The sequence below is a fragment of the Sinocyclocheilus grahami genome, unplaced genomic scaffold (assembly GCF_001515645.1).
Source record: "Sinocyclocheilus grahami isolate Dianchi unplaced genomic scaffold, SAMN03320097.WGS_v1.1 scaffold1006.1, whole genome shotgun sequence".
In the NCBI taxonomy this organism is placed as follows: Eukaryota; Metazoa; Chordata; class Actinopteri; order Cypriniformes; family Cyprinidae; genus Sinocyclocheilus; species Sinocyclocheilus grahami.
Genome location: NW_015506185.1, coordinates 718,819 through 734,704, shown reverse-complemented (window position 1 = coordinate 734,704; position 15,886 = coordinate 718,819). Strand labels below are relative to the sequence as shown.

General features: G+C 39.0%; 1 protein-coding gene and 1 long non-coding RNA gene across 2 annotated transcripts; both read right to left on the bottom strand.

Annotated features, from left to right (window-relative positions):
- Window positions 1–2,834: 2,834 nt before the first annotated feature.
- LOC107565526 (alanine aminotransferase 2) lies at window positions 2,835–13,837 on the bottom strand. The gene is made up of 11 exons (XM_016250774.1): window positions 13,808–13,837; window positions 13,259–13,348; window positions 8,499–8,607; window positions 8,280–8,413; window positions 7,924–8,167; window positions 6,623–6,702; window positions 5,517–5,653; window positions 5,108–5,282; window positions 4,297–4,452; window positions 3,185–3,297; window positions 2,835–3,006 (listed from the first exon to the last, which is right to left on the bottom strand). The coding sequence occupies exons 1-11, from the start codon at window positions 13,835–13,837 to the stop codon at window positions 2,916–2,918; spliced, it is 1,359 nt and encodes a 452-aa protein (XP_016106260.1). The 3' UTR covers window positions 2,835–2,915.
- Window positions 13,838–14,382: 545 nt separating this feature from the next.
- Window positions 14,383–15,133, bottom strand: LOC107565516 (uncharacterized). Its single transcript, XR_001606384.1, has 3 exons — window positions 14,912–15,133; window positions 14,494–14,604; window positions 14,383–14,417 (listed from the first exon to the last, which is right to left on the bottom strand). It is a non-coding gene; the product is annotated as an uncharacterized lncRNA (long non-coding RNA).
- Between the last annotated feature and the right edge of the window lie 753 nt (window positions 15,134–15,886).

Here is a 15,886-nt window from a genome sequence, read left to right as displayed (position 1 = left end):
TATATATTAACACACACTACTTCTTATTTACATTTCTTGCATTTATCCATAACATACCTGTACACACTAATACCATCTATTGTCTATTTTGTATATAGTTTTTTTGAAAATATTTTAGTTATTTCCTTTAATTCTGTGTGTCTGGTCTGTCACTGTTTCTGTTTCTGTCATCAACACAGATGCGTCGTATGTGTGAACATACTGTACCTGGCTATAAAGCTCTGATTCTGAAGGACTATAAAGGCTACTGATCGAAAAGAAAAATGCAGCTTCAGTAATAAATGGAGCGATGCAGAGTGAGAATATATATATGTATCATTCTTATTCTGCACTCTTGCTTCACTCTCAGTGCGAGCAGGCCTCGAACCGGTACAGCACTGCATTCTGTAACACTCTGCACTCACTTCACATCACTAATGCACAGTGGCTTCAGTAATATTTCCGTGTTGATAACAGCAGAACTTCTAAGCAACTTTAACGTTTCGCATCGCTTTAAACACTGAACACTGAAGCGCTGCAAACCACAAACCTGTCCTCCGCCGACGCGTGACGTCATGACGCCAAAATAAAAGTCTCTATTTCCTCTTCAGTTCAAATCTCTGATTTCATCACTTAGGCTTATGCAAAATAATACAAAAATCATATTTTTCCCGAGTTTATTTAAATATGTGATTTGATTTTCAATACTGTGTTTTAAATGTAATCGGGAATAAAATAAAAGTCTCTTTATTGACACGTTTGCAATCACAATATGTATTACATAATAATAATTTTGGAAGGCGTTGAGCTAACTGAGAAAAAATGCAATAACAAACATATTTATAATATCTTCCAAAAACAAAATTAAATATCTTCTAGAGGGATTTTTATTTTTTTGGAACTCTATAATTGAGAATATTGACTGGAGAAGAGCTTGGCTGATTCCTTTTAAATATTGTATTAATAATAAAATAAAAGAAATGCATTTAAAAATTCTACTTACCATTTACTCTTCTAAATCGTTAACTTCGAGATTCACTGATATTGATGATATATGCTGTTTTTGTAATAATGAGAAAGAGATACTGACTCACTAATTTTTTGACTGTAAAGTCGTAAACACGTTTTGGATTGATTTGGCAGATGTTATATTTAATTTAATAAATATTAATTGTTGCTTTACTTTAAAGGATGTTATCTTGTATTATGAAAACAAAAGCAAGGATCTAGAATTTATTGTTAACCTTTTTATTTTATTAGCAAAATTTCACATACATAAAGAAACATTTCTTAATTCATCTCCTATGTTAAATTTGTTTTGTTCTGACTTGGACTTTTATATTTCTTCAATAAGATTGTTAAAAAACAAAAAGTCTGTGAAATGTTTAAAATACTAGGATACACTCTTCAATCCCCCTGCTACTTTATAATATCCTTATTCACTATTCATTAAAATTGAATAAGTGAGCTATGCCTTTTTATTTATTGATTATATATTTTCTCTCTTATTTGTTTATATGTGACCACAAAACCAGTCATAAGGGTCAATTTTGTGAAATTGAGATGTATGCATCAGCTGAATAAAGCTGAATAAATAATCTCTCCATTGATGTATGGTTTGTTAGGATCGGACAATATTTGGCTGAGATACAACTATTTGAAAATCTGGAATCTGAGGGTGCAAAAAAATCTAAATATTGAGAAAATAGCCTTTAAAGTTGTTCAAATGAAGTTCTTAGCAATGCATATTACTAATCAAACATTAAGTTTTGATATATTTACGGTAGGACATTTACAAAATATCTTCAAGGAACATGATCTTTACTTAATATCCTAATGATTTTTGGCATAAAAGAGAAATGTATAATTGTGACCCATACTATGTATTGTTGGCTATTGCTACAAATAAAAAAATAGTTTGTGCTGTTGTGCATGACATTCAAAGGCATAATTCACCCAACACTCTTAAAAATAAAGATGTTTTTAATTGTGACCCATACAATGTATTGTTGGCTATTGCTACAAATAAAAAAATAGTTTGTGCTGTTGTGCATGACATTCAAAGGCATAATTCACCCAACACTCTTAAAAATAAAGATGTTTTAAAGGTTCTTCACAGCGATGCCACAGAAGAACTATTTTTGGTTCCACAAAGAAGCATTCAGTCAAAGAACATCTCTTTCTTACCTTTTTATAATCTGAAGAACCTTCTTTCGCCACAAAGAAGCTTTTGTGAAACAGAAAGGTTCTTCAGATGTTAAAGGTTCTTTATGGAACCATTTAGACAAAAGGGTTATTCTATGGCATCCTTTATTTTTAAGAGTGAAATATGAAAATCGTCAGCCTTTCTTCACCCTTATGTCGTATAAGAAGATATCTGAAGAATATTTCAGCTGCTGTCTGTACAATCCAGCTTTTTTCTTTGAATTTGCGAGACCAAAGAATAACAAAGTGCAGTTAACAGTAAAATTATTTGTGCTACAAACCAGTGTTTATGATTACGATAATGCATTAAATTAGTACGATAGCAAATACCAGTTTGCAATATCGAGAAGCATGATTGAGTGTTTTTGTACAGGTGAAATAACTGGAAGCACTCAAAATGTGTACAATTGAACAATTTACTCACACTGAAATACATGTACAGTAGATTACTGCAAATCTGTGACATGAGTGAAAAAGTTTTGAGAATAATGTATTGAAAGGTTCAGATCCCCAATAAGAGCCAGATGCTGAAAGTAACCAGTTGCTCAAAACACCCGACCAAGTTCCAAAACATAATGAAACATGCTTTATTTTTCCACTTTGCAATTGTAATTAAAATATCAGAACAGTTGTATACTATTGGATCAGTTTAGATATATATTTTGAGTTGCTGATTGGTGAAACATTCATGCATTCCAGGGTTAAACAGATCTGATAATCTGAAGATGACACTAAGAAAACTCCTTCATGAATCGCGTGTGGAACGTCTTCAGTCTTTGCAGAGCATCTTCCATTATGTTCTCTTGAGTTGCCACAAAAAGCCTGAGAAACAATAAGAACGGGTTTTCACAGGGAATCAATGGGAGATGCAATGTTTGGTTTATTTGAATGGCTACTGTGGAAAGACTGACTGTAATTGACAAATTCACATTTAGAGTGTTTTGTGTGAGGCTACCATTCACATGCATGCAGTAACTCACAACAGTGGCAGTGCACAAACCTGATGTGATGGCTGTCTTTTCTCTGTCCGTATTCACAGCCCGGCCTCACATGCAGACCGGTTTCCTCCAGCAAACACAAACAGTACAGCATGTCTGGTTCCATCTGTCTTTTCTATGAAGAGAAAACAACTTTAAAAGAAAACATGGGAACTACAGTCCGATTAATGCATTTGTTCGCTGAGGTATTCAGAATTTATGGCTGGACTGAAGACAGTGCAACTGATCACAGATCATGTGTATCGAGACAGTTATGCCTTCACAGCTCAGGAAAATTACAAATTACTTGGGATGTTCCTTGCTTCCGATAAAGGCATTCGTTAAATTAATAAATAGATTGCAATGCTGACTGGATGATGGCACACATTTTGTGTAAATATACTACTTTTTATTGGCCTTCAATGGAGAAGCACTGTTTTATTTCTTTGTATAATAGTGTAATACCATTATTTACCAGTAGAGGCAAACATTTACCATTCTTCATGGCCACGTCACTAGACAAAATTATTTGGCCCTCTAATCAATAAGTCCGCCTCTGGTTACTCTGTAAAATATCAGTTCCAGACACAATCCTAGAATGCGTTTATGAACTGTATTTCTATGTTTGCTTCTCTCAGTGTCATCGAAATGAATGTACAGTTTCCAATAATGTTAAATGATATTGGTCACAATTCTAGACAAACACAATCTGACTAAACTAATAACATGCAAACAGTTGTACTTTCCCAAAATTTTAATCAAATACATTCAGCAATCATTCACTGGAAAAAGTAATTGAACCCTTGAAGTTAGTATCCAGTTGCTCAATCCTGTTCTTGAAAATCTGCCTTCCATCAAAGTTTAGCTCCAACCCCAATCAAATACACCGGATTTTCATGAACACTTGATAATTACAAACAGGAATGAGCAGATCCTGTAGTAGATCCTCTTTTAGCAGCAACAACCTCCACCAAATGTTTCCTGTAGCTTCTTATAAGATCTGCACAACATTGAGCATGCATCTCAGATTTTTATGAGTCCCTGATAAGCTTGAGGTCATGCATATCTGCTCCGGCATTACAACAGTACTTTTAATTCAGTCACTTACAAATTGGTGAAATACACAGATTCTCACCTTGGCCCATTTTATTGCCTTCAGAGAGAAGTGTAGACAGGGGAAGACAAAAAACCCGGCCTTCAGTGGCTGGCAGCTGATCCCCGGCAGCTCAGCAAAGACCTCCTGAATCCGACCAGTGTTTTTACATATCGTATTTTTAATGGCCTGGACCTCCTGATAGAAAAGATTCATTCAGTCCAATTCAAAATCAAGAAAATTCGATAGACTGATAAGTAGTTTGACTACTATTGTTGGCCCTTTTAAACTTTTATCAGTTCTTTTATATCAGGTCAACCAATGCATGTGACTATCTGGTGAGTCTTTAAAACAGGGAATGCCAGAGCTACCTTCTTAGAGTTCAGTTCCAACCCTGCATCATCACATCTGTCTGTAATTTTCTAATGAACACCTTGGTGAAGCGTGCTTGATTGTATATTCTAGAACTTTGGGTACATTTCACACAGGAAGAAAGTGAAAAACAATCTGCTTTCTCAAAATAAAACAACTATTGGTTTTAGTTGATATATTTATCAGTGAGCTTAATCATAAGCTTAATCATTTGATATTACAAAGAAAAAGATAGCTTCCCTGGTGAGTTTGTCAGCTATGTTACAGACAAACAGTATTGGCTGACAGGTAACATAGTTGACAGTGTCACTATTTTGACTCATAATTTCAACTGTTCTAGAGACTGTGAGAAAAAAGATAATGCTGTAATGTATAAGAAAATTAAAGTTTTTTTTTAACTTTGGACGCACGTGAACCTATTGTAGGAGCTTTTTAAATAGCATAATGGGGCACTTTAAGTGTTAATATGGAGCACACCAACCTCAGAGAAGGTGGGGTATGAAGGATCACCAGGTTTCGGAGGATCTGCCATGAGGTCAAGTGCAATTTGTCCAACAACAGGCGGGCAGGACCTAGTTGAAAAAAGTCTACTAGCGTATTGCTTCACCGCAGGGTCGAGATTCACCAGCTCCATGTAGCCTCCACGAAGCCCACACCTGGACGCAAAGAGCGCTCAAGAAGAGGACTAACACAGATTTGCTATAATTTACTTCATTTGGTGATTTAATAAAAGTGCCACCGTCAAAGCGACTGGCCCACTCCCATTATTAGTTCAATTTTAATTCAGAGTCATTTTATACTATTCATAGGGCTGCCACTGACTCCCTTTGAAAAAAGAATAATAACACCAACAGATGCCCCTCATAACATTCAGGAGCACAACGACTCACTCTCCCATGAAGCCCTTAGAGACAGAATTGAAGGAGGCCATTTCCACAGTGCTGGAAATAGTAGAGCCCATTTCTGATAACACCTTCTTATAGGAATAAAACTCAGTATCATCTCCATAAACACAGCTCTGATACACCTGAAGAGAAACAAATGACCGAACATGTCAAAGGAAGGTTCTAGAGCAGAGGTTTCCAATCCTGCTCCTTCAGGGCCACTTTATTCTGAGTTTAGCTTCAACACACCTGTCTGGAATTTTCTAGTGGTCCTGGACTCCTTGATTAGCTGGTTCAGATGTGATTAATTATTATTATTATTATCAGTATATTATGCCAGTATAATTACCAGTATTATTATCAGTATATTATGGATTTTTTAAAACTCATGCTGCTCAAAAACACTCCAAATTTATGAACCCTACATTTTTTTTACAAAACAATTTCAAAACAATATAAATATTCCCAAGAATGTATTCAAACAAAATATGAATAAGATGATCAACAGCCTGAATCTGCAATACTCCAACAATAGGTGGCAGCAGGTAGACTCACTCCTCTTTCAAACTCTTTCCTTTTTTTCAAATGTAGACTATTTTGCTCTACACCCCAATGGGTGTTGTGTGTGTGTGTGTGTGTGTGCATATTTAAATTTAACAATGAAATTCAGTCTTAAATGTGTGCGTGAGATGCAGGAAAGAGGCTAAAAAAGCCTCAGAAAACTGACCCGAACGCAGAAGGTGTAACAATTTAGTTTTAATGGCTATATATCTTTAAAAATGAATTTTAAAGTGAAAACTAACCACTAGGCCACGACCGCCCCATTTTTTTCCAATTAAAAAATTTCAATAAAAGAATTAAATGAGTATTTTGGTAATCTTTATCAATTTGCAAAGTTTTTCCCATACTTAAAACAATAGATTTTTTAGAAAAATGTATGTACCGCTTCCGGGTCAAAACTGACCTGAATGCAATGGGAGGGTTAAAGCTAGAGCTAAACTCTGCTGGAAGATGACCCTCCAGGAGCAGGAATGGACACCCCTGATCTGCAGCTTTAGAAAGATTTGTATTTTATTTACAGAGAGCTCTTACGTTACCTGAGATAAACTCACCTCATCAGCCAGTATAAAGAGCCTTTCTTCTGCAGCAAAGCGGATCACTTCTTCTATGGATTTCCTACTCTGTATGTGACCTAATATTCGAAGTAACATTTATTCATCCATTCATAAATTCAAGGAGCTACTTTCCTTGTTTTCAATATTGGACACTAAATGCATTTAATTTTTATAAGTGCATTTCAAAACAGTGGGCAAAGTTAGGTACACCAAAGAGGAGAGGCATTACAGTAAGCAATATGTGAAGGCATGTACAAGAACGCCAGTAATAGTAGATGCAAGACATACAGATGACTGATATTCTCTAGATGGAATTATATACAGACCAAGTCATATTATTAATGTGTGCTTCAAAGGATAGGCTACTATAAGGATGACACCCAAACTCTTGTCCTGAGAAGATGGAGAAACTATAGAGTTATCAATAGTCAATAAAAACTGTCAGATTTAGTCAAATTTAATTTATTACTAACCTCGGTTTCATCACCATTTAATTGAAGAAAATTACAAAAATGGAATGGAATGGAATCAGGCTTAGAGGACAGAGCTGGGTGTCATCCACACACTGCAAAACTGCACACACTGGTTATATTATTAGGAAATTTGGGATTCATTTTCATTACTGCATTATTAGGAAATTTGGGATTCATTTTCATTACTGCATAGTAATGAAAATGAATCCCAAATTTCCTAATAATATAACCAAGTGGTAGAAGGTAAATAATAAATAAAAGAGGGCACAATACAGAGCCCTGAGGAACACCAGTAGTAACAAATGAAGTACATGGCCTACATTTTTATAATTGAACAAACTGATCTAAGCCAGGTAAGAGGGGTACCACAGATTCTAATAGAAGCTAATCTCTGTATTAGGATTTTGAATGAGTACAGTTAAGAGTCCAGAATCAGCCAACATCAATAGATCATTAGTAACTTTACCCATTGCAGTTTCTGTACTATGAAATGGACAAAAACCAGGCGGACATTGTTTAAATAGATTATTATTCAAAAGGTGAGCATGGACCTGAGCTTCAACAGTATTCTACAGTATTTTTGAAAGAAATGGTAAATTAGAAATTGGTCAAAAATTAGAAAAGTTAGTAGGGTCAGCAGCACTAGTTTTCTTTATCCTTGCAATTATTACAGCACTCGTAAGAGATGAAGGAATAATAACAATGGTAAGAGAAGAATGTACAGTATAATGTATGTTTTTAGACAGGATAATGAAGGTAAACAGGCTTTAACCAAGTTAGACTGCACAGATTTCTTGCAATAATGAGGATAATTTCTTACTCTACCTGTTGGATTCCCTGGGTTGCAGATATAAAGTGCGACTGGATTGCAGGTCTTTCTGCCTGTATGAAGTGCCTTGCGAAGCTCCTCCACCTGCAGCATCCAGCCCTGCTCCTCACACAAATGGTACGGTATGATGGCAGCTCCCTGTTCTTCCACAGCCAGAGTAAATGAAGCGTATGTGGGTACAGGTATGAGCACACCAGTCTGACACGAGTCCTTGCTATGAATCAGCAGCTTCAGCATAATCTACAGAGAAAATATTAAGTCAGTCTGGAATAAAGTGCCACATACCATGTCCAATTATACGTTTTTAAAGGAAAGTATTCATATGACGATAAATGATTTTTGTTGACTGAACCATGAGAGCCGTCTGTGACCCAGACTTGATGAAGATGTTGTCAGGTGAGGAAGGAACTCCTCCATCTCTCCTGGTAATGAACTGAGACACGCAGTGTTTAATTTTGGTGATTCCACTTGAATCTGTATATGAGCCTGAAGAGATTTGAAGTTTAAGGTGCTTAAATGTATGAAAACAGCAAGGTATGCCAGTATATTTACTGCAGGGACAAAAACTCACCTATGCTTCCACCATCGCATTCTCTAAGGAGACTTTCGGCCCTTTGTTTAACATCTAATGGCAGACTGTCATCCTCCAAAAGGGCTGGATAAAAGCAGGCAGCAAGGACCTGCAAATAAAAATAATTAGAGATTGACCAATTGTTACGATCGCCAACTGGAGTGCCCATGAGCTCTGCTAGAGGGAACTACATTCCTTAATATTTACTGCTCACCCTGGACTCCATTTTCCTGGTTCCCTCTGCCTAGGAACTCGTTATCTGCTATTACCTGTTTCATATTATGAGGACTATAAAGATTGCATACTGACACGTCGCAGAGTATTGTTAGCCTGTAACATTTTCCTGTTTTCCGCCTTGTCTTGCCTTGCCTTTGTGTGTTTGATCATGGACTGTTTATCTGTTTTATGATCGTTTGCTGCCTGCCCTGACCTTTACCTGTTTTTGGATTACCCTTTTGGATTACCTTGTTTGTTACTGTTTGCTGGTACTGGACCCTGCCTGTCTGTCTATTAAAGCCTGCATTTGGATCTACATCTCCGATGTCACGTCCCCTTATTACAGAATACTCAGCCACACCCGGATCCAGCAGCTTTATTTAACGACCCAGACCAATCATGGACCCAGTACTCAAGTAATCATCCAAGATCCACATCCAAGATTTTCTTGACATTGCTCATCACTCTGATTTCCCAGACTGTGCACTCATACACTTCTTTTGCAATGGTCTAAATCAGTGATGGGCAAACTTGGCCCTTCCAGGCCACTTTCCTGCAGAGATTTGATCCAACCCTGATATGACTCACCTGCCTGTAGCCTTCTAGTAGTCTTGAAGACAATGATTAGCTGGTTCAGGTGTGTTTGATTAGGGTTGGAGTTAACCTCTGAAGGAAAGTGGCCTGGAAGGGCCAAGTTTGCCCACCCCTGGTCTAAATGAACCTTTAAGATCTGTGCTCAAACAAAGTGGTCCTCGAGGGTCGCTAATGAATTTTTGGAATTTGCACCTTTGCTGATTGGTTCACTGGCATCCAGTGTGGAGGTTCCACCGCTGGTGTCAGTGTACAAAGCTCAGTTTTCAGTGTCCCTGACATTGGTTTAGGGATGGCTCTGACTCCTGACAGTAGTCTAGTTATGACTTTAGCTCTTGAGCACAGTACAAAGATGGCTCCAGTCCCTGAGCCCGCTCCAGTGCATGAGTCTGATCCAGGACCCACTCTAGTCCATAAATCTGCTCCAGAGCCCGCTCCAGTCTATGAGTCTGGTCCAGAACCCGCTCTAGTCCATGAGTCCGCACCAGAGCATGCTCCAGTCTATGAGTCTGGTCCAGAACCAACTCCAGAGATGGCGGTACCAGCTGCAGAACCTCCTGAGTTGGCAGCATCCGCTCCAGCTCCTACCGAGGTGGCAGCTTCCTCTGCAGATCCTTCAGAGGTGGCAGTGGTGTCCGCTTCAGCTCCTCTTAGGGCATGGGCACCCATTTACGAACTCTCTGTTTGTCCTGTCACGGCCAAGGAGGCCATTCTTGAACTCTCGGTTTGCCCTGTCCTGGCCAAAGAGTCCGTTCCTGAACTCTCTGTTTGTCCTGTCACGGCCAAGGAGGCCATTCTTGAACTCTCGGTTTGTCCTGTTACGGCCAAGGAGGCCATTCTTGAACTCTCTGTTTGCCCTGTCATGGCCTAGAAGGCCGATCATGAACTCTCTGTTTGTCCTGCAATTACCAAGAAGGTTGTTTCTGGACTCTCTGACTGTTCAGTCATGGCCAAGAAGGCCGGACCTGAACTCTCTGTTTGCCCTGTCATGATCAAGGAGGCCGTTTTTGAAGTCTCTGTCTGTCCTTTCACGACCAAGGAGGTCGTCTTTGAACTCTCTGCCTGTCCTGTCACGGTCAAAAGGGCTGCCCCTGAACTCTCTGCTCACCGTGTTACGGCCAAAGATGCTGTTTCTGAACTGTCTGTTTGTCCTGTTACGGCCACTGAGGCCATTGTTAACCTCTCTGTGCTCTTTGTTCCAGTCCTGCCTGATTCACCTTGGTGGTCTCCTGCCTCATCAGCTCCCTGGATGTGGACATCTGCGTGATCTTGGTGGTCTCCTGCACCATCAGGTCCATCATGTACCATCAGAGTACATTGAAAGCCTTGAAAATAACTGTAATAAAATCAATATCTTCTGTATTTTTTCTCAGACAGATGTAGTTGAAACCTTAACATTTTATTTGTGGATTTAACATTAATAGATGGTCTAAAATGTTAAAATTCTAAAAATTTTTTTAGAGCTCCTTATATTTAAGTTTTCATATTCCATTTGAAAAAAATATATTACATATGACACAGTAAATCTTTATATATTCAATTATTTAATTTACAAGTGTCATGTTTGTGAATTTTATTCATGTCAGCTATAGCTTCTGACCTTTAAATCAAAACAGACTAGTTATTTTCGTGATCTTATCACTATCACAGCCTGAGCACATGTGAGCTATCCGTCTTATCAGCAAGGCATATCGGCATATTTAAAAAACATTTTTCAAAAAATTTGTACATTTTAAGCCTTTATCGGCTGATTCTGATAACATTCCGATAATATCATGCATCCCTATGCAATATACATAAAAAATTGTAGTTGTTGATGTCAATGGCACTGACTAAAGATCGACCGATAATCGGTTTTACCAATATTTTCCCCAATATTTAATCATTTGCCCATAATCGGATATCAAATTTGTAACCAATTGTAATGGGTAGCACGTTTTGCCATGCCATCGAGCATATCTTCTGATCACAGCTCTCAATTTTTGTCTGAGTTGTGGGCAGAGGTGCTCGAATCCTTGGAGTGCCACTTCAGACAAATGGCCTTTGTGAATGTTTTCATAGCTCTCTCAAAACTATACTTAGGGCCAGTCTGACAGACGATGTGGAGCGGCTACCTTGGGTCCTGCTGGACCTGCGGACAGCTCCTGAGGAGGATCTTCAAACTTCCTCAGCAGAGTTAGTGTATGATCAGAGAGATTTTATTCCAGAGAGCACAAGGTCATGGGCTTTATCCTCTGACCAGCCTGCCCCTTAGACAGAATAAATGCTTTCAAACCAGTTCCTAACTCTCTGCATGACCGCTTGGATCCCCAAGGACTTCTTACAGCTGAGTTTATGTTCATTCATCATGATGCTCAGCAAAATTCATTGAGTCCCCTGTATGATGGACTGTTTCGTGTTCTGGACGCTGGAGTCAAAACATTTCCAGTGTATATTTGGGGCCGTACTGAATGGTTTACTGTTGATCGACTTAAACCAGCTCATGGGGAGCTGTATCAATCTCAAGCTACCAACAAGTAGGCGAACTTCAGGGAGGAGACTTTGACTGCCAAGGAGGTTCAACAGAGTGCAGGCTCATGATACTGCACATCATGTGACCCGTCAGTGGCAGCCCCTGCCAGCCGGCTGAAGATTGAGAAAACAGATTTATCAGTGTGATTATGAAGAAACTGTAAATCTGGACAGTTTTCAGTCCTGCAGTACAAGTGTAGTAATTAGGATGCAGTATTACTGCAGATTCCTGCTTCTCTGTAACTTGTGTTCTTTGAGTGTTTGTCTGAGACTGACATCTAGTAGACATTTCATCATCAGGGTTTCCCATTCCTATTCCAGGAGAGTCACTTTCCCACAGGGTTTAGTTTGATCTCTAATTAAATGCACCTGAATCAACTAGTCAAGGCCTTTGTGTTTACTTTAATAATAGTCGGGTCTGTGTCACGGAACACACCGTGTAAACAAGGTTCTGTGTCCAAATGCAGGTTTTTATTAACTGCAGGGAAAAACAAAGTAAACACCAAAACAGAAACACAAACATAGCTTAGAATCTGACCACAGGCTCAGAACAGAAAACGGAATCTGACACAATACGGCCACTTAGAGCTTGCATCAGTCACGTATCAACAATTAATAATCCGCCCAGAGAGGCATGGGGAAGGAGTATAAATAGCCATCAGGATGGGCAACAGCTGTGTGTGTGTGAGTAAGTGCACAGGTGTGTGGAGTTAAGGTAAAGGAGTCCGGGAGGATGGGAAATGGCGAGTGGGAAATGAGAGGGAGAAACACCAGACGCCAGACCCTGGCAGTCTGTTGAAACTAAACTCACCAGGAATGAGGATCCTGTTTTACAGACGTCCCTCAAACACAGAACCAGGAATCACATGACTTTCTGTTGTGTAGAGAGAGAGTGTGTGGACGCTGTTACTGGGAGATTGAGTGGAGTGGAGGTGTGTATATATCAGTGTCATATAAGAGCATCAGCAGGAAGGGACGGGGTAAAAAGTGTATGTTTGGATATAATGATCAGTCCTGGAGTTTGCGCTGCTCTAAATCCAGATACTCATTCATACACAATAACACAAAGACTGATCTCTCTGTAGAGTCCATCAGCAGCAGAATAGGAGTGTTTGTGGATCACAGTGCAGGAACTCTGTCCTTCTACAGCGTCTCTGACACAATGAGCCTCATCCACACAGTCCAGACCACATTCACTCAGACGCTCTATCCTGGGTCTTGGGTTTATTATGGATCAGTGAAACTGTGTTGATGAATCAGAATAGACTGACGAGAGAGTGTACCCATAATGCTTTGAGCTGCATGATAAATCAGTAACAGTGAGTCATATTAGTAATAATGATTAATAATTGATATTTTCATTTTTAATAAATTATTTTAAACAATTTTTTTCGATGTGTTATTTCTGTTCTCTGACTGATATAAATAAAGTTTCTACCCACTTGACGAACAAAGGTGATGGGTTTTATTCCTCCTCTGTGCAGATCTCCAGAAGATAAATCAAGCACCTCGTTATAGTTTCTTCTCTCATCCTAAAATCAATTGACATAAAAATCACAAAAGGAATTAATGTTTCCCCGTATAACCATAAAATCAGACTACTGCTTAAAAATAAGTTTCAGAATAAGAGGCAGTTCAGTTAATCGGTGATTCTCGGCTGGTTTTACTTCAGGATCCAGATTTTTAATTGGTTATCTAATTCCAATATGATACAAGTAAAAAAAAATTATTAAATTAAACATAAATTAATATAAAATTAAAGTAAATTAAATGAAAAGGCAACAGGTTTTCCACAAATAAGGGCATGCCACCAATCTATCCATGCTGCCTAGAGTTGGATGAATTTGCACCCAAATACTCTATTAATTCTATAAAAGAATAAAAGATGAGAGACTATTATCAAAGTAATACCACACCTGTTGTATTTCAGCTGTGATCTGTGCCGCGCGCCTCGATAAAACATCAATTCCAGAGAGAAAACTGTTCTTCACCAACGGGCTGATCTCTTTCAGGAAGGACATTGTTGTTTAACAGTGTTAGGATCTTGAATTGTGAGTATTTTCTGTGTTGTCTAATTCACTTGGTTAGTCAACTTTCCTGGTCTGATGGACCAATTGAATTCAAGATCTTCACAGTTAGCTGAATGTTCAAAACCAGTCCTTATCACGTGTTTAGTTATTAAACCTGAATCTTTGGTCCTATATGGAAATTTTGCTTATAGGAGCAAAGTCCCAAGAGTGGGTCGTGCTCCTTGAGACATTAACAAAGATATTTTGGGATAAATGGATGACTATTCCCTGCTCAACTTCTCACCACAGGAGAGGAATGAAAATCATCTACAGAATTAACATCCCATTTGGAGTCATGTCTCAAACAAGCATTTTTGCTTATTCATCCAGTTGTGCATTTGTGATTTGTTGTGTTCTTTCACACCAGACTCATCCAGCCATGTCTTTCTGGACCTTGCTTTGTGCACTGAGGCACAGTCATGCTGGAATAGAAGAGAACCTTCCTCAAACTGATCCCATAAAGCTAGAGCAAAGCATTGTCCAAAATATCTTGGTATGCTGAGTTTCACTGGTTCGCTCTTCTTGCTTTTTCCTAAAACAGAAAGAGAATAATCATCAGCACACAGAGTGTTCAGCACAGTGAGCAGGTGCAGGTGTGAGTGAATCACCTGCTGAACGCTGCTGTGATTGGGAGGATTGGGTCGATCTGTGCTGCAGATTTCACAGCCGGGTCTCGTAGACGTATTTATGAATGTACAGGAAGGACAGGACCAGCCTGACTAAAGAGAGAGATGAAAATACTCTATTCATTACATAATCCAACACTCTGCTTTTGTTATGTACATTAAACTGGTAGACAGATCTATATGAGGGGATACACATTTATACAAACATACGCTGTAATGGTGTTTTTATGCAATCTTTTCCATTTGTGATCTCTTTTTTTTTTTCAAAGGTTTCATAATATTTAAAGCTGTCTGTGGGAGTGTGTGGTTCATGATTATGTGGATGCAGGCCAATTATTTACAATCCGTCTGCACTTGCTAGTTTCCAGAAATGGGAAATGTGAATGTATGTAATTATTACCTGTGTGTTACTTGATTTCAGTTTGGATCCAAGTTGCAACATCTCGAGGTTAATGATGTCACTGACGCTCTGATTATCTGGGCCACACCCACCGCTGCCTATTGACCAATCAGAGACACACACTGAAGCGAGCAGTGATAATGACAGTGAAAACAGCAAGAACTGGAACATTCATACACTACCGTTCAGAAGTTTGAGACCGTATAATTGATACTTTTATTAATCAAGGACACATTAAAGTGATCAAAAATGACAGTAAAGTCATTTAAAATGGTACAAAAGATTTCTATTTCTATTTCCCGGCCGATTCACTTCCAAGCCCTCAGCTGACAGAAGCAGTCTCCTTCACCTCTGCTCAAAAGAGGAGAATGCGGAGGAAGAGACTGTGGGCTCCAGCCCCTGAGTCCGCTCCAGAAAGGGCTCCAGTTCCCACGTCAAGCACAGAGAAGGACTCTGTTCCCAAATGAAGCCCAGAGAGGGCTTCTGCTCTTATGCCCACCCCAGAGAGGGCTCCAGTCCCCACGTCCAGGGCCTCAGAACCCAAAATGTCCCCCAAGGAATACTTTTGGGGGAGGCTATAGGGCTCTGGCTGTAGAGGCCGGGCCAAGGGCCGAGGCCAAGGCCATGGAGGCCGCTCCACCATGGCCCCCTCCGAACTGTCTGCTTTGCCACGGCCCCCCCATGAACTGTCTGCTCCGCCACGGCAAGTTTATGACTATGCCTAATAAAAACATTGTAGTGGTTTCTTAATTGTAAGAATACACTTCTAACTGATATATGGGTAACATACATATGAAAGTAAACAGCACTGAAATGGACAATCCATCCAAAAATGAAAATTCACTGTTTATTTACTCACCCTCAGGCCATCAAAGATGTAGGTGACTTTTTCTTCAGTTGAACAGTAAAGAAGGTTTTTAGCTAAACCCGTTTTTAGCTCTTTGGTGATTCATAAAATGCAAGTCAAAGGCACTT